The sequence below is a fragment of the Empidonax traillii genome, unplaced genomic scaffold (assembly GCF_003031625.1).
Source record: "Empidonax traillii isolate 1590-97213 ecotype Southwest subspecies unplaced genomic scaffold, ASM303162v1 scaffold65:size4453928, whole genome shotgun sequence".
Lineage (NCBI taxonomy): Eukaryota > Metazoa > Chordata > Aves > Passeriformes > Tyrannidae > Empidonax > Empidonax traillii.
This window is the reverse complement of record NW_020955258.1, coordinates 91,847-111,418: the sequence shown is the minus strand read 5'-3', so window position 1 is coordinate 111,418 and position 19,572 is coordinate 91,847. Positions and strand designations below refer to the sequence as shown.

The 19,572-nt window shown below is 38.2% G+C and overlaps 1 protein-coding gene across 1 annotated transcript in view; it reads right to left on the bottom strand.

The window, feature by feature from the left end:
- Nucleotides 1-19,572, bottom strand: part of AOX1 (aldehyde oxidase 1) — a 41,030-nt gene that overhangs the window by 17,047 nt on the left and 4,411 nt on the right. The window contains exons 5-21 of the mRNA XM_027880097.1: nt 18,668-18,794; nt 18,263-18,324; nt 17,589-17,669; nt 16,597-16,677; nt 15,392-15,536; nt 15,129-15,221; nt 13,393-13,544; nt 13,059-13,152; nt 10,418-10,527; nt 9,374-9,558; nt 8,055-8,217; nt 7,135-7,227; nt 4,999-5,168; nt 3,611-3,737; nt 3,204-3,326; nt 1,893-1,989; nt 844-968 (exon numbers count right to left, since the gene is read on the bottom strand). Of these exons, the coding sequence (XP_027735898.1) occupies nt 844-968; nt 1,893-1,989; nt 3,204-3,326; nt 3,611-3,737; nt 4,999-5,168; nt 7,135-7,227; nt 8,055-8,217; nt 9,374-9,558; nt 10,418-10,527; nt 13,059-13,152; nt 13,393-13,544; nt 15,129-15,221; nt 15,392-15,536; nt 16,597-16,677; nt 17,589-17,669; nt 18,263-18,324; nt 18,668-18,794 (2,028 nt within the window). The remainder of the gene's footprint in view (nt 1-843; nt 969-1,892; nt 1,990-3,203; nt 3,327-3,610; nt 3,738-4,998; nt 5,169-7,134; nt 7,228-8,054; nt 8,218-9,373; nt 9,559-10,417; nt 10,528-13,058; nt 13,153-13,392; nt 13,545-15,128; nt 15,222-15,391; nt 15,537-16,596; nt 16,678-17,588; nt 17,670-18,262; nt 18,325-18,667; nt 18,795-19,572) is intronic.

The following is a 19,572-nucleotide window of genomic DNA, read 5'->3' as shown; positions in this document are numbered from 1 at the left end:
TAGCTGTTGCTGTGCAGGCCACATGCTATGCTGGCTTTACTCTACCATTTACTGTCATGAAAATGATCAGAGGGCTAGGACACCTCTCCTATGAAGAAAGACTAAGAGACTTGGGGTTGTTCAGCCAGGAGAAGAGAAGCTCCAGGAAGACATTATTGTGGCCTTTCAACATATAAAGAGGGTTTACAAGAAACAGAGAAAGACACTTTGTACCAACCCTTGTACTGACAGGACAAGGGACCATGGTTTTAAACTAAAAGAGGGCAGGCTTACATTGGATATGAGAAGGAAATTTTTTACAATGAGGCTCTGGAACAGGTTGCCCAGAGAAGTCCTGGACACCTTGTTACCGGCAGTGTTCAAGGCCAGGTTGGATAGGGCTTTGAAAAACTATCCAGTGAAAGATAACCCTGTCAATGGCAGGGGGTTTGGATTAAATGATCTTTAAAGGTTTCTTCAAACCCAAACCAATCTGTGATTATGAGACTGCTGCATGGAGCCATTATGAGCTGAAAAACCCCCAGCAGGTTCTGACTGCAGGGAGCTGGTTGCTCCTCACCCCAATGCAAAGCTAATGGGGATGGAGGAGCCTGAGCACTCCACAGTTTTTCATGTCTACAATAGCAGTGCACGATGTACTTTGTTCAAAGGGAAATAAGAACCTTATCCTGACAGTGTTTATCAGAATACAGCAGTACTACAAAGCAGCTGTTACTGGACAATCCAAATGTACAATTTTGTGTTTCTCCAGCTTCTAAACTGTTAACACACATTTGTAAACTGAATTTAAAAAGCTCTGTTGTCACAAATCCAACTACTCTCTCAGAGCACGCTCTGTATTACCTGAATAAATGCTGGATGCTGTGTTGACACGTACACATCCATTTCTTTATCCTCTCCTTTCGGGACAGCAAGAACACTCTGAGTCTCCATGTAAAAGTGTTTCTGTCCTGCAATGCAAATCTCCCCTGATTGAAAGAGAAAACCACAAGTGTTACTGAGGGAAAAGGACAGAAGAAATGAAGCAGAGAAGAACTAACAGCTCATCATCATGTAAATTATGGTAATCGGTGTCAAATCCTCTGACATTTCTCGTGTGAAGGACCATTATCTAAAATAAAAACACAAATTAAACTCCTTGTAGGATTAAAATCATCTTGTTCCAGTAGCATCAACAGAACTGGATTAAGAGCAGAACAATATTGTCTACAAGTGGTCACAACAAGAAATGAAACCTAGATAAATTAAACAGAACATGGACATACTGGATCAGGTAAAGAAGAAAGTCCCCAAGATGATCGAGGGGCTGAACCCCAGGATGTATAAGAAGAGGTCAAGAGAACTGGATTTATTCATCCATCAGAAGAGAAGGGTTAAAAAGGTATCTTATCCCACCCAGTGGGAGGGTGTAGACAAGAGCAAGCCAGATTGTTCTCGGAGATGCACAATGGAAGGATAAGAGGCAATAAACACAAGAAATTCAAGCTGGGTCTAAGAAAAAAAAATCAGTATGGAAGTAGTGAAACATTGAAACAGATGCCTACAGAAGCTGTGTTAACTCAATCTTTGGAGATATTCCAACCCTGACTGAACATGGCCCTTAATAACCTGCTCTAACCAGACCTGGTTTAAGCAGGAGGTTTGACTAGATGACCCCCTTCCAACTTAATGGTTCTGTGACTTTTTTCAAGGACAGATGATGCAGAAAGCTTGGATGCAGTAGTAGGACAACAAGACCACTAAGTTTAATCACATCATCCTTTAAGTGACCAAGAGCTTTCTCAGGCCTAGTGACTATATGGAAAAAAGGTAGAACTGGGACTTGAAGAGCAGACAGACAACCCAAATACTGACAATCAAAAACTTCCCACCAAATGTATTCTGCAGTTTACCTTCAATTATCTGATCAACGGTTTCAAACGCCTGGTCAACATCTCCTTGTTCTAACTTTCTTTTTGGCTCAAAGAACGAGTTGTGCTTTATAGCTTCCTGCAATGGAGAAAAAGAGAAATATGATTTTTAAAGTATTTCTAAGGTTCTCAACTTGTTGCAGCATTTTAGTCTCAGGACAAACATCGTTCTCTTCAGAGATTTGAGCCACCAGCCAACAAAGTTCATGAACAACTGTATTTCATCACTTTACTGTCACTGTTGATGAGTTTGTATATTTAGTTCCAGCAGTTCTTTCCTGGCGTATCTCATGTAACTGATGAAAGCAGTTTCTGAAGGAAATGGATTCAGTTTATTCAACCTGCTCTTCCCTGTCATACAGAATAAGAATGCAACCCCATCATCCAAAGAGTGATGCCATTAAGAAGGGAAGAAATCACAAGGACTAAATAAAAGTGCAATTTATTTATAAAGTAAAATTTGTTTTATTTCTAGTAAGACTTCATTGGATTTCACTTCTAATGAAATATTAATAAAATTTGCCAGTCTTTCAAAAGAGACTACTTCTATTTTTTTCTATCAGAAGACTGTTCCATTACACCACACACACATTATGGAAACAAGTTGTAAAGTGACTACCAGAACTAATGCTGGTTCCCTGCAAATGTGTCTTTTGTTCCTTGCCTCTAGTCATCTTTTTAATCCAGCATAAATTCATTTTCCCTACGACTCCCACATTATTTTCCCCTATGACTCCCATATTACATTTCTAAAATGTTCTATGTCCCTAAAATCTTTCTCTTTATGTTTCCCCAACAATTCCTATGTCTCCAGCCTATCTTGCAAGCTAGACAACAGATAAAAATGTTACACATAATCAGAGCTAACTGCCAGTATATATATGTTGACTGACCAGCTGGTAGCTACCAAAAAAATTTGAAACAATCAGTGTGTTCATTGTTTTTTCCTCACTAGGAGCAGTGAAAGAGTTTTGGGGGGTTTTTTTCAGTGTTTTTTTTGGTTGGTTGGTTGGTTTGGTTTTGGATTTTGTTTTGCATTCTAATATGTACTATTGTGAAACTTGTGGAACCTTAATACTTTTGAAACTGCTGCCTATCACAAGTGGTCAAATTAGAAAAAAGGTTAAAGATTTATTTATAGGGAGACACTCATACTGGTTAATTGGATGTTCTTATTCACCTTGTTTCCTTAAAAATATATATTTCAAAAGTAACTAAAGAATGTGAAATGCTGCTTCTGTTAATTAAAGAGATCAAACAATAAAAAAGCAAGAGAACAGAAATTATTAGTACCTCAATTGTTAAAATTACTGGTTCCAGCGTTTCATACTCTATCTTCACTTTTGCAGCTGCTTGTTTGGCATGAACAACTGAATCTGCAACCACTGCACAGACAATCTGACCCACACAAATCACCTGTAAAATACACATCATGTGATAGAACAGTGGATTCAAACAATTCCCATATGTGCTGCTGATATTCCTCTTTCATGTAACCACTATCCATGTTTTCTTTTTAGACATTTTCTTCGACTTAGGACTTCTGTATTTTTAAACCATCCATGAAGCTAATCAACTATTAAAAATAACTGGAGAAACAAGGAAAATACAGTATTCAGAGATGTATAACGAGAGGATAAAAGGCTGAAGAAAAGCAGTAAAAATGAAGAACATCAGTAACACAAAGATTGCAGTTATACCTTGTTTTTTGCAAATACAATCTCTGGTTCATCAGAATAGTAAAACTCATTTGCAGCTGGTACATCTTGAGCTGTTACGATATCAAACACACCTGGTCCTTTTAGAGCCTCTGAGGTATCTATGGATCTGATTGGGAAGAGAGAAGTGTAATTCTTCAGTTTCACAAACTCTTGCACAGAGGAAGGAACATAAGACAGAGGTATATTTCTTGTAGTACTGGAATCTGCTCATAAGTTCAGACACATCTTTTCTTTCTGTCTCTGGTATGTGAAGAAGTGCATGTAAAAGACAATTTAAAAATCTGTGAACCTGCTACACGTCTAGGAAATACTTCAGATGCAACAGGAAAATCATTGGCCCGTTGGACTGCCTGGAAGTCCATTGATTTAGGAAAAAATCACTGCACAATTATGGTGCTACAATTGCAACTTTCTAAGACCTCACCGCCTACATAGATATCAAAAGATACAAATAAGTGTCTACAAATTGAGGATTTGTGTAGAGAGTTACAAAACAAATGGCAAGACCAGTCTAAAGGTAGAATGAATGGGAATGCATGGGTATAGAGGGAGCAGAAAGAACAGCAGAATGTCTAGGTTTAGCAGGTCATTCAGATCCCAGCAAAAGTACAGGCACCTGCTCTGGAAACCCAGATCAGAAAGGAAAGGAGGCAAAATAAATCCTACTGACTCACAGAGATGGAGGTAATGTCAGCTCCTTGATGATACCAGAAAGAGCACATCCAAACCCAGCATATTATCACTAACTTAAGAATAAACCAGGAGCTATGACAAGGACTCTGTAGCTAACAGCCCCAGTGCTCTCAGTCATGACAATTAATCCTTACTAGACCACCTGGATATGTGTTTTGGTGCCTGAATGTTGAACAAATTGCTAGAATAGGTGTATCTTGGCAGCCTAAAAACATAAGTGAAAAGAGTTTTCTTACAAATTAAAATCCTCTTCCCTGTCTTCCTTTACTGTAAGGGTCATATGAGGTTTGCCACCTTGTTGCTGCAATGTTGCAACACTGTTGCCTACATTTTGAACTATTTTCTGCTTTCATGATAGAGATGAGATTTCAAAGCCACGTTGGCAAAACTGAATTTCGGCGTCTGTTTGCACTGCACAGCTCAGCACTCTGTGGAGGTGGCTACCTCTGGCTCATGGATCAGAAAGAGTTCAACCTTACTTGTACAGTAAAATGGAGTGAGACACTTAAATCCAAACAGAACCTTCCACTGGTGCAACAATATTGCTTCCAGGATGCAGGGCAGTGTGGGTATCAGGCCTGTTGTTCTGTACACACATAACTCATAGTCTGCTCTAAAAATCTCAGACAGCAATTCATGACAACACTTCCTTCAGATACACGGGGAACACTCACACAATCTTGGCATGAGCTCTGGAACTAGTGACGACAGCCAGGAAAAGCTCCCCATCCACAGAAGGAAGGTCATCAATGTAAACTGCTTCACCAGTGGCGTGCTTGATCCCGGACTGGTGCATAACGGGCCGTCCTACGGGATCCTGGGGGGACTGACTGGGCTCTACATCCTGGACAGTTAAAAAAAGAACAGCTGTGTTATTCTTACAGTAATCAGAAAATCAGATGAACGAACACCTGTTCACGTTAGCACCTTCTGGTTCAACAGTGACAACAGGTGTGGCTGCAGGACCTGACTGCTGCTCCTGGGGGTTTCTTCAGCTTCAGCAATTTCTTCTCTTAAGGAGCCTTTTGAGAGCACTGCACAGGTTTGTCTACTTGGATTTTTTTCCTTAATTATTTACATCAAAGTGATAAACTCAGCACTTTTACCGTTTCCTCTCTTACTGAATGGTGTCATGAAGCTTCAAGAATTTTCTCAGTTATTCTCACAAGATTCTGCTCTGAATTTTAGAAGTATCTGATGGTGTATTTTGAGCTATTTGCAGTGATTTCTAGAATTTGTTTTCCTCACTGAAAGATTGCAACTGATCAATGTAAATCAGTGAGAAAATGTTATTTAAATATTTTCTTCCCACTTTTATTTCCGTGCACCTGTGTATGAATTCAGTGCCTTATAATCTTATTTTGGTAAGTTTTTCTTGAAGGTTATTTCAGTGTTTCCAGTTGATTCTGCCACATCAACTAATTGTTGCCAACTTCCAGAACACTCTCCCAGTTCTTGAGTCAGTACTGGCCCCAACTTTTTCCTTTTCTGCATCTAGAATTACTTAATTGCATAAAACTTAAAATGTTTTTTCTTCTAAAGCTTCCAGCACACAAGTGTTCTGGCTACACATTTCTACCTCCTGCAGTGTCTGGCACTGTCTGCTATCAGCTCAAGGCCAAGAACAAACACAAACACTTTCCACCTGACTGCCCGAAGTTCCTGGAATGGATGACTCAGCTAAAGCACTTCAAATTTCCACAACAGAATGACCAAGTATTTAGATCTCAGCATATGCATTGATTTTTAACTCTTAATTTTAAAAGCTTAATGATGTTCTGATAAAGGAGTCGGGACACAAGAGAGGACCTGGCCAAACCCAGATAAAAATTTTAAAGAGGAAAAAACCAGATTTTATGGGTTTATAAATTTTGTTACTCTGTTCCAATTGATTGAATAACAAATCATTTAAATTTCTGTTGTTTCACCACTTTATTACAGCTGAGGAATAATCTGTTAAAAGCCATGAAGAATTAGTTCCTTTGTCCTGGCCCCGTCTGCAGTGTCTTTTTTTTTTTATTATTATTATTTTTTATTTTTTTAAAAATAATGAAGGAAGCTGAAGATAACAACTGGAACGAATTTAAAGTATTTAAAGATTTTCTAAGGAATACCCAAATAAACAAACAAACAAATAAATAAATTTTGTACCTAGATTTCCTTTGAATTTTTCTTTAGTTTTTCAAAAACTGGAGATTTTTATTTGTGTATTAAGGGTACTAAAATATCAAAAATCTTTGTGGGCATTTGCACCATGATCTCGTTATAAGGGTGAGCTCAGAAGACACAAATTGTGTTCTTTGCTGCTCTCTAGTGCTGATTTAGGACACTCATGTTAATTTGACCAGACAGCCATCACACTTCATCTCAATTTCTAGATTACATTAAGATCCAAGAGCCCCCCTTGAAATCTTAAAAAAAGCTTATCTTGAAACAACAATCCTATAGTGAAACTATAGTATAAATACAATACTTGGGCTTTTCAATCTTTTTTGGCTTTTTCTAATTTTTTTTTAAATTGGCTTGCACACTGCAACATACAGGTTCAAGCAGTCTCACAACAGAGTTTGCTCAGCATATTTATCTTTGGAGAACTGTTTAGAAAAAGGGAATATCCCCATATGAGTCTATTTTTACAAACAAGGATTTTCCAATTGAGATACAGTTAAAACCAACTACTAAAAAAAGCCTGTTGCCTCCAGTCCCTTGGAAAATCTGTACCTAAGCTTCCCACCAAGGGTCATGCTTCAGCCTTGACTTTTTACCAAGTCTTGTAAGGCACAAAACAATGTCAGAATGAAATCACTTGCCTGGTATATTTGGATGCTCTGGGGCATTCTGGTTTTGAAATCCTCAAGGACGCTCATATATTCCATAGGTATGCCAGGATAGCGGCAAGGATCCTGAAAAGGAAGTGAATTACTACTGAAACTCATATTTTGAACATTCCAGATAAAAATGCTAACAACAAAAATCACCAAATACAAGGACACTCCTTCCAGGCTCAAACTAGAAAGGCTCTAAAATAACAATTCTAAAACAACGTAGAGTTTTTAGATTTCACTAAATAGTATTTAAAAATATATTGGATTCAATGAACATGCTTGCTTAAAGTAAGCAGCATAAAGCAGGGATAGACACAAGAGCTTTGTTCTGGAATATAATCAAAACTGGAACAGAATCACTCCTGATTACATTTTTCTAACAGTCAATTACCTGGTAATGGCAATTTAGAGGAAAGAGCTCAAGGTAAAACGTAAAAGGGATATTTTTCCTCTTAAGAACAGATTTAAGACAAAACTTAGTAAACTACACCCCAAATGTCCTGGGAAATGAAATTTTAGTGTCCTCATCTCCCAGTCAGCAACTCATATGAGAGTTGGTTTAACACTTACAGTGGTTTTCCAAAACCTGTATTTCTATATCATCTATTTCTGTTTTGAACTACAGACCTTTTATGTATTTTCTTTGGGCCTGGGAGCTCAATACTGATACATTGTTGCATTACATTGCTCAAATGTCTTTCAAAGCCTCACGTCCAAGGTAAAGCAATCTGAGTGTCTAGAAGTGAAAAGGGTATCTCTCCATCCTTAGGAGTAAAACAGTTATCTTATTCTGTAGATCTGAACCCCAAAGACAATATACACTGTACAAATTGCAAGCACCAACAGACAGAAAGAAAACCCCTTTTATTTGCTTGCCCAAAAGCAGACATGGAGAACTAATTTACCATTATCTTTAATGACTGTGATATTTCCAGGAAAAATTTGTAGAAGAAACTGACTATCAAAGTTTTCTTATAGTCTATTTTTTCACCACTGGTTGAGCTTGGAAGAGCAATTTCTTTAAGAACTAGTCTGCAGGCTTCATCCAACATTTGTTCATTCCAGTGCCTGTTAGGAAGAATAATAGATACAATCAGAACAAAACCAAAACCAAAACAAAACATATAAATTACAGTCATATATTTGTACCATGGACCACAGGCATAATACTGCTCACAACGAAGCCAAAATATTGATTCTAAGAATGCCTGCAATTTTGAGAAACAGTGTAGATCAATGTTGCTCACAGAACTGAGCTCCCTTATGTCAATGGAATTAAGTGCTATGCCAGCATTTTGTAAGTTAATAGATACATAATTAAACAAACCCAATTACATCTTTAGAGCTGTGTTAACAGTCTTGCAGATTATCACCATTCTGCAGATACTATCCTACATTTGAAGAGAAGTAGATAACAACATTGATGCAAACTGTAGATACTTTCAAGGCATCTGATTAGTTGCTACATTTCCTGAAAACATCCTCTTGGAAGATCTCAGCACTGTTAATTCTCCATAGTTACACAACTCCACATATGAAAATATTAGACTGTTAGACTAAATTTAATTATGTAAAGTATCAAAAAATAATGAGCACTTCAACTAGTGAAACAGTTGCATATTAAATGGTAAAACAGGTCAGTGGGACTCCTTTTAGTGTTGGTTTTACACTGCTTGAATTATTTGCAGGTTTTTTCCTCCGAAACTTGTAAAGGTGCTGCAAACTGGGAGGGACAGTCAGGGACTAATTCCAGAGATTATTGGGATTTTTTAAATGAAGAGATATTGGAAAGGTGAAGGCTTGACTTGCACTTCTAACTTTTTTGGGCACATCTGAAGTGTTCAAATTTTATCTTTTAGAGCCAAACTGAAGGACTCGAGAACACTGGTAAGAGGGGATTATTAAATGTATGGGATACAGCATCATTTGCCAATACTTGGGTTCAGGTGCATAACTGACTGATGTTACCCCATCCACCTATCTCACAGCTCATCTCTCATCTCTCTCCTTCAGATTTTGCACTGGAGTTGCACTTTATGTGCAAACTCCAAAATATAACAATCCTGAAAAGTCATCGTTAAGGCTTGGCCAGATCATTCACTTGAACATATGAGGCATCAGCCAGGCAAGTGAAATCTTTCAGTACTTTCCTGTTCCAAGGCAGTACACTCAAGGTTTCAAAGTCCATTTATTCAAAGACACAGAAAAGGTCAAGAAAGTTTACCTTCCAATGAGTGTGCAACAGGTTTGTTTTGCGCAGACTGTTGTTGGCCCAGCACCTCCATAGAAAATGCTTAAATCCTTTATTATGTCTGTGCCTTCTTCAAAAAGTACTCTCATCCCAGCATTGGTTATTGCAAGAGCATTTTCCCGTCTGGGTGCTTGTCGAAATGCAGAGACATACTCCCCCTGAGCAAGAGCAGAGACAGAAGTAGAAGTATTTACAGACATGGAAGTACTTGAAAGTGGAACTTTTTATTGCACTATGTGAAGCAAGTGAATAAAAAAATGAAGATCACAAATTCAACTTCCTGAGCATTCAAGACTATACACTTCCTTCTCAGGACCTTTACATTCTTTGTAGGTAGCTTTACCATCTTTGATTTTCTAGCAACTCATACCCAATCCTCCATCACCTACACAGTTCAGATGACCCAGATTTTTTCACGGTAGATAGCTGAAAGACAGGGACCTTGTGGAGTGGAGTTGTATTAATAACACACAAAAAGTTTAGGGGCTTCAAAGTGTTACCAAACTTCAGCACTCTGATGACATGACCCAAAATTCTCTTATAAGATCCCATATCCACTCTTACAAACACAGTATCAGTTAAAGGCTACTATTCAGTTCAGCAACGTTTATGGAACTACCACACACATTCCCAGTCTTATCCTATTTCAAAGAAAAATCCTCAGGAGATGACAATGCTTTATCTGCTTGATGCCAGCCATAGCACAGGTGAGGACAATGGCAGCTTGTCCAAGGCCCCTTTACATAAGAGGGTCTAGACAATTGCTATTGCCCTCATCATGTTAGGGCAAAATTTTGTCTGAATATTACTCTTTATGTATCAACATCAGCTACCTGCTGAGTTGTGCTTTTTGGCTGAAACTGAGAGATAGTATGGCACTGAAAGGAATAAATGTAAAGAATTCAGAACATGAACAGTAAGAGTGCTAGTTTAAAGAGAGGTTTATACTCCCTCCTGCTCTTTATTACATAGTCTTTAACTCTGCATAAAGCAAATCTTAGGAAACTAATAACTTACCTTCCTTGAATGGGGGATATGGACAGACACTAAGATCTCTTCTGGTGCAATGGTATTGTTACCAATTCCATCTGCAAAAATGTCACTCAAAGGGATCTGTCGATTTCTTCCTAAAAAAAATCCCAAATCCAGAAATTTCTCTACAATTGCACAATTAAAATATATCAATCATACTTTAGTTGGCAAGAAATACCTGTGGCCTTTCTGCCTAAATAATCACTGCAGAGTGTACATGAAAAATTATCAGCCATATGTTCTATAAATTCAAGTTCATCTTCCATAACATCATAACCAGATGCCTAAAAAAGTGCCCAGAGGTCAATCCCCATTCCATAATTCTCCCTTCCAGTGCTGCCATGATGATCCCATCCCCACTCCTGTCAATCTGTTCCAAATCTCTGCAGCTGCTGTTGTCACTACCTTTCATTCTAAAATGTAAAGGATGAGTAAGAAAACTGAGCAAGAAAGAACTGCTGCAAAAGTGAAAAATATCAGTGAAAAATTATTTTTTTGTTGTTTAGGTTTTGGGGTTAATTCTTTTGTTGTGTGTGTGTTTGTTTTTTCCCCTGAGATTCTGAACATTTCTAAGAGTCCAGAAATGAATAAATGCTATTGCTTTTCCTCTCTTTTTGGTAGTTTATTCTGAAATTGGCTATAGTTGTTAGTCTATGATATATACATTATTAAAGTTAAAATTCTCAGAAGGGACGAAGATAAAATTCTGCAAGGAACCTAAGTCTGTAAGAGCCTTTTGAACACTTAGACTTCATCTATGCTACATCGGGTTTGCCAATATTGCTACTCAATTAAGTTAGCAGGCCTTCCAGAGATGCAATATTTTAACGCATCTAATTGATTCTATTAATGAAACAAGTTCCACTGGCTCAAGGAGCATTGTTGGTAGGGCTGTAACTGTACCAGCAACACAGCTGTCAAGTAGCATTGCTGTTCTGCTAGAACACAGAGGCCTGAACATTGTACAGATGGAAATCCACAATGACTCAATAGTGTGGAACTTAACCAAGGGTATTTGACTGATGAAGTAAAAGAGTATTTTTTATTAGCCTTCTGTGTCGTCCGTACTTTTCACATGCTACCTAAGGGGTCCAATGCAATTTTAAATAAAGGATTTATTAGTAGACACTATTTACCATGTTCTATAATGAGATAATTCTGCATGCCTTTTTTTAAAGGTTTGTATATTGCAATACTCCCCTCACATTCAATGAACATGATACTTCATGACTGGTTGATTTACAGCATCATTTTCTTCCTGTTCCTCATCTTATGTTTGATGATGACACTATAACCTGTTCATCCTAGAATGTCATTTAGCATTAAAATTGCATTCCTCAAATATAACTAGTGTGACAGCAAATCTTTGCTAAGAGAATTTTATTTTGCTGAAGTGTAAATCTGAAAAATAACACTATTAAGAATAGCAGCACTGGATTTCTGCCTTTGCAATTCCATCCAGAGTAGACTTGTTTACTTATATAAAGATTATTGTCCAATCCTATCTGTGATCCTCTCAGGATCTAGGATGGTGCATTTTCTCTTACACTGTATTTAAGATAAAAAGCAGCTAACAGTGTTTTTGCAATCTCCTTTTCTTGGCAATCCACTTTTCCAGTGTTTCACTGACTACCACTGGTAGAGAACAATGTTAAAAACCTGTGAAAATACCTAAAACACCTTTTTTACCTAAAACCCTGTCCCAGCAGCCAAGTTCTGCCAGGTTAACAGAAAAAGATATCAATCAGTTATCCTATTCATCACTCAAATAAGTAGGCACATCATTAGAATTGCTGAGTAAGAAGATGCAAATATTTGTATTTTCACTTGTCAGAATGACATTCTGAAGGTAGGTTTTCTCTCAATGACAAAATATGCAGGAAGAAGTCATGGAAATCACACAGCAGAAGCTTTTGTGTATCTGTTCCAAGAAATTCTTTCTCAGAAAAGATCCTTAAAGAACACGTCTTTCAGGGTATTAACTGGAGTATTACATGTTCTGAAAGGGCAAGATTCACTCTGTCTGGATCCAGGGCAAAAAAGGACATAAGCCATCTAGAAGGGAGAGCATGCAATTCCAAGTCACCAGATAGCTTATGTTTACCAGTAATTTCATCAGCTTTCCAAAGGAGGTGCACAAGAAAAGAAGCAGGAGGAGGGGAATGTATACACAGAGATGGAAGCAAACCAAGGAAATGAGCATGGAAAAAGGTTCTGCATGGGGGTTCCTGCATCAGAAATAAGTACTTTCAAGGAATGAAAAGCCAGAGTCTTCTCAGGGTCAGAGGAGGATTTTAAACCAGGGCAAAGCAACAATTACAGAAGAAAAAACCTAACAGGGAGGTGAGAAGATGGTACACAGCAACTCAAATTGTAAGGTATTATGAGTGCTTACAGTAATTCACTGCCCCTAGCAGTATATGTGATCTGGTTGGTCTGAATGCTTACCCTCGACACGGGAGTATTTACATGGTTTTTTCTTGCAAATTGCTTTTCTTGCAGATGTGATCTTGTATAAGAGTGGGAAAAAGATTGCTTAAACTCTCATCTGTTCTTATTTCCCCTCCCCCCATACAATAGGATCCTGCACCTCTAGCACTACTATAGACAGGCTATCTCCTCCTACCTCTTGAAGCCAGATTGAGCATGCAGTTGCCGGCTGCCAGAACAGGATTCAAGTCTGAGGTTGATTTTCTACTTATGATGTTTCCACCTAATGACTTGAGGAAAAAAAATAGATTTATGTTACCTTTCTCTACCACCTTCATGTTTTCATGTTAAGGGACAACATAACATGCACACTATATATAAATTTACACCTATTGAAAGTTCAAAAAAGAGGTATTCATAGAAAACTCACAGCAAAATCAAAATTAAAAATGCAAGTTTTACATGTGGTCAGGACGAATTTCATATTTGCTACAATTTTTTCAAATTATTGTAAGGAATTCACAACATACGGCAACGTTTCGTATCTGTTCTCCACCCAGAGTTCTTAATTGCTGCAAGACGGCACAGAAAACCTTTGTCTTCTCTTCAGGGAACTCTGAGATTGCATTTGCCAAGACGTCTTTCACTAGAGAGAGGCTGCAGGCAGCTCCCAGAGTTAGTCCTGTGACCAAAAGATTATGAAAGTGTAAGGTGTGCGTTGCTTTATCACCTGGGTTTTAGAGTGTGTACAGAGGGTAGAGCTGGGGCTGCTCATGGGGAATACAGGCAGATAAAAAGAGAGGGGTCTTTTCATGTTAAAGGATTGTGACCTTTCATTTCAGGAGACTGAGGGTAAACTCTCTGTAAGTGATGAAACTGAGCCAATAGCTACTTCTACTTCATCAGCTTCAAAATGCTTTCAACACACTCTTCCTATTTTTAAACATGATTTTCATCCCAAATTGATTTTGCTTTGCATATGTATGTTCTAGTTCTTCTCCTAAGGTATGGGTGGGTAGCACTGGCAACAAAAAATCCAAACAGCCCTAACAATGAAGACAGTACTCTTTTTCCCACTGGAAAGACAACTTGTATGCATTTATTTGAGGAGTTGTAAATTTTTTGTAAGATTATGCTTTAAAATTTTTTTTTAAAATGTCAGTTCTTTCTGTTCAAAATAATTATTTATGTAATATTAATGGTTTTAATGAACACTGGAATTCATTTTAAATATAAATTAAAATATATATAATTTACAGTACTTTTAATCAAGCAAAACAATATTAAATTTTGTGTATTTAAAACAAAGATTTGATCAAAACACGTTTTGCATTTAAATCTAATTAAAGAAAGGAAATATTATTCCTGGCCGGCAAACTAAACTGCAAATCCATTGTTTCAGAACTAGTAAGTCTCACCTTCTCATACCTAGGTTTTTATTTATAGATTTAAAAAAAGCATTAAGCATTCTCCCAGCTTCTTTTCAATTCTCAGCTAAAAAAAGCCCCTAATCTTTGAATAGAATTGGATGATTGAAATAAAAAAGATATTCTAAATGCAATAACAGAACTGTCAAATACAGTTTACCAGATAAAATGTCTTCAGGCATTCAGCAAGTAATTTCATTAGATGTAGGATATGACTTTCCTTAAAACCTTGGCAGTTTATATTTAATGTTATATTTTAATTTTATATTTAATTAATTTAGACTATTATGGTAAATTGAAACCTATTTCTAATTGTCATTTCTATTTTCGCTAGAATTTATTTAAACACTAAAACGTAGTCTAACTTTACTCCATGCTAATCTTAAACATACAAATTGAGGTACAGAATTTTTAATCTCCAATAATCACTGCTGTTATGATTGAGAACTAGATTAGTTAATTCATATTAGCAATGCCAGTTTAACCACAGCCTGTTTCCTAATGTGAACAATCACACCATGTGCTCATTCTCTCTGTGGTTCTGTATGGGTCTCTCTCTGCCATTCAGCAGAGCCTGGCACAGAGAGCACAAGGCAAATGCTGCATGACTTGGCACCAGAGCCAGAACAATCACCCCTGCACTCAGGCCCGAGGTAACGTTGCTGGTCAGCACTGCCCCGCATCGTGAAGGCAAATCACGCACTGGGACGGTGGCCACAGAGCCAAGCATGGTTAGGAATGAGTTACACAGCACTCTGCACCTTCAGCACTATGGAATGGAGCAGCATTCCTTCCTGCAAGGAAATTTCCTGTGTCTGAATAAAGTTAAGTTTACTGACCATCAGCTGTGCATTTCACCACATTCAGATCTGGGATCCTTGCAGGAGCAATAAGAACTGGATGGAACACACCTTTAAATTTCATCTCAGGTCCTGCAAGATAGGAATATACTTAGAGAAGAGATGTTTTCCATAATGACAATTCCAACATAGTGGAGTGTAAGCTTAAGGATGAAGATGCCAAAAGAATGACAAATGTAGCCCCACTCCTCCCACGCACACTGGAATTACAGCAATAGGAGCCATTCTGATTGTATGCATACCCACACCGGTGTTCCCAACCACAAGAGGGGCTTTGGGGTGGGCAGCTTTCAGATCCAGTAATTCATCCAAGGTTACAGGAGAGATCCACGTCACTCGTTCCCCATGAAAAAACAGAGTTCTTTTTGGTTGATTTTCAGCCATTCTCTGATGGGGAAATACAGCAGATTGAAATATTTAGACATATAGACAGGCATGAAATCTAATAGACACTGAACTTAAAGTCAAATATGTTCCTAAACAGTGGCAGTTCTACTTAAGCCTTTCAAATTGGACAAAAATAGAACTGTTATGCTGGCTCTTTGCACAGTGGTGAAATTCTAGACTGTGTGGGTGAAATGTCTTCAAGTAATTCCAAAGGGATAAACAAGACTGATAATAAATGATCCCCAAGCAAAAGATGTAGGCATAGATCTTGCATTTGATAAAACTGCTAAAAAAGTGATAAAAAATACTTAGGGAGGTGTTTATGTCCTTAGCTGGCTGGAGGTAGCATCCCTTTCTAGATTACACATGCATTTGAGTGTCTTTGGCTGTTCTACCACTGTTCATGGATCACTTGGAAATAGCCTGTGAACCAGTAGTGATACAAACACACAGTCAAGAACCCCTGCCTCACAGTTATCAGCCTTTCTCCACAAGCAGCCAGCCAGGCGCAGAGTGTTTGGCTTTGAATTTCTAGATTGACAATAATGTAGAGCAAACAGCGTTCACTTTTTCTAGGCAAATACTGCCATCAATAATTAAGGATTACTAACACTTTCCATTCCAGCTGTTTATACCTTTGGCATACCTTAATCACTGGGCCTAAACACTCCCTGATCTGGGTGGCCGAGGCTGATGTTTTGACAAAAAAAGTCTAACAAAATTATTTAGCCACAAAATGGGTAAAGCTTATTGTTTAGCCGATGTTAAAAAGTGTTTGCAATTAACTTTGCTGCAAAGAATTCAAGTGCTGCACTGAAAACCCAGTTTAGGTTACTTCTTTGTCTTCTCACCTAACACCTAACTCTGCAACTTTGTTTTCCCAATATGGGTTTTTTTTTTGGTATGTGAATATTCAATGAGCGTACTGAAAAAAAAGGAGTACAATTTTGGATTGACATTAAAATGTTTTGACATTTCTTCTGATGAATTACTGCTAACTGGGATTTAAGAATTAATTCTGAACAGAGCTAAAAAGTAGTCTACAAGCAGCAGAAGTTACCATTAGTTCTGGAGGAAATATAAGCTCCTGGGTGGGATCTAAGGGCTGGAATTCATCGGTTGAAAACAGGCTGGTGGAAACCTTTACAAAGACAGAAGAGAAGCAAAGACCAAGAATTTTCTCTCATCATTAATTTCATACAACACCAACAACAAAACCAACCAAAACCAAACTGTGAGGCTCTGACTGAAGTCACTAGAAAACTAGTAATTCCATTATCATTTGGATTTGTTGTTAAATTCCCATGCATCATGTGGAGCTGCTGAGGTGAAGGAAGGGTTCATAACAGTTTCTTAGATTTTACTGCTTACACAAATGACAGTGCAGAGGCAAGCAACTGAAGGACTAAGTACAGGCTTCCTGTAGTCCTACTATAAGTAACTAGTTTCATGCCAATCTAAAGGACTCAAAACTGAAAGAAGTAGATAAGATATTACTGAAAGAAAATTTAGAAACAAGTGAAATATTTGTAAGGAAAAGAGATTTCACATAAAATCACAATCTGATTTTTTAGAGTATATCAGCTCTTCGAGCAGTCATATTCCTAAGAGATCAGTGCTTACACTCAGATCATAACTGATCATTGATTTAAGAAAATTTCACATATGGCCTGATTTGTTGCACAATATAATTCTCACTGTACGAATAGAGCTCAGACTACTAATAGTACTGAACCCAAAAAGCTGCTCAAGTCTGACCTCTGGAGATCCAAACTACCTTACACCAACTATCTGATGCATCATTGCCTCCTCATACAAATACATGCATACAAAATACTCCAAATGTATGTACAAAATACATACATAAAAATACTCAAAAATTTTTGTGAGTAATAACAGAATATCTCATTTATCAAATAATATTAGGTAACGTGGAGGACAAAAATGGCAGAGTATACTACACTTACTTCAATTACAAGAAAAAAAGCTATGCAATTTTCTTTCTCTAAGTTTTGTATTTAAATGGGATAGGTAAAATACTTAAAACCTTACCTTTTCTTCCTTGTCAAATAAACCTTCTTCCTGATCCAAGCAACATTTTCCATTTGCTTTCATTTGACAGCAAACAGATTCCTAAAATAGGAATATCCCATTAGTGAAATATTACCCAGAATGGCAATGAGTTAAAGCTGATGAGAGTGACTCTATATTTCAGTAAAGTTCTAGATGAAGCTTAATAACAAGCCAAATTAGAAGGATTATTTGTTAAAGAAGTGACATTAAAAAATAATTTAAAATCATCAGATGTTGAAGTCCTTAATAAAAAATAATTCACACCACGTGAAATGCAGCTGACTTTGTGAGAGCACATGTAGATGGCCTGTATTATTTCCTTTACCAAATGTTCACTACCATTTCTTTCTCTGTGGGCTTCTGACATGTTGCATTATAGGATAAATTACTAAGAATGTGGATCCAAATTCTGCTTTTATTCATGCCACTACTAACCCACAGTAAACCACATGAATCACTTTAGATTACTCTTCATAATCCAGGCTAGACACCCTGTACATTTGTGTTAATCAGTTCATGGGTTAGGTCACTTACTCAGACCTACATCTCTTAACAGAGGAAAGCGATAAACTTAAGGAAAATTTGATGGTTTGTATACACATATACACTAATGGGCCCAGTCTAGTAATCCTATCATCACTACTTCTTCCTACCTTACAGAAGGTTTTACAGGCATCTAGGATTGGCCTATATCCAGTACAGCGGCACAAGTTCCCTGAAAAAAGAAAATCAGTCAGAAAAAGCTTTGCTCTAAAGCCTGTGGCTTTATAATGTCATGTCTTTATATGAGGCTTCTATATAAAGCACTTCAAAAGACACATATGGGGATGTTTTGATCACCTGTCTCTGAAACAGTCTACAACTTCATGCTTCATTTTCCAGGAGAAAAGAATAACAGGGAATACAAGGACTTCATCCATCAGCAACTCTGCTGAGATGCACAATTTGTACATCTATCCATGCATGTGTGTGTACTCACACAGACACTCACATACACAGAGCATTTGAAGAAAATCCGTCAGGGACACACCTGCACACTAAAAAGTGGTAATATTTACCAGCCAGAGCTGCAAGCATCTGCTCCGAAGTTGGTTCTGGGTGGTTTCTTAGCAAAGTGTATATGGACATCACCATTCCAGGTGTGCAGAAACCACACTGGGAGCCGTGGCACTTGGCAAGTCTTTCCTGAAATGAAATACCACAAACAGCACTCCTTCCAGCATTCATCTCCATTCTAACCAATTCTCTCTGAAATGAAGACCCTATGCCAAATCTTGTTTTCACAGTAAATCAGATTTTTTAAGTAGAACACTTTAAGCAATATCAAATAAGAGCAATTATTTTGGGTGTGATGCCCAGGCACTAAGGAAGCTAACTCGATGATTTAGATGAGGGGATTGAGTCCATCATCAGCAAATTTGCAGATGACCAAGTTGGGAGGGAGTGTCGACCTGCCGGAAGGCAGGAGGGCTCTGCAGAGGGATCTGGATAGACTGGAGAGTTGGGCTGACTCCAATGGGATGAAGTTCAACAAGGCCAAGTGCCGGGTCCTGCACTTTGGCCAAAACAACCCCCTGCAGCGCTACAGGCTGGGCACAGAGCGGCTGGAGAGCAGCCAGGCAGAAAGGGACCTGGGGGTGCTGATTGACAGGAGGCTGAACATGAGCCAGCAGTGTGCCCAGGTGGCCAAGAAGGCCAATGGCATCCTGGTCTGGATCAGGAACAGTGTGGCCAGCAGGAGCAGGGAAGTGATCCTTCCCCTGTACTCAGTGCTGGTGAGGCCACACCTTGAGTATTGTGTTCAGCTCTGGGCCCCTCAGTTCAGGAAGGATATTGAGGTGCTGGAGCGGGTCCAGAGAAGAGCAACGAGGCTGGTGAAGGGACTTGAGCACAAGTCCTATGAGGAGAGGCTGAGGGAGCTGGGGTTGTTTAGTCTGGAGAAGAGAAGGCTTAGAGGTGACCT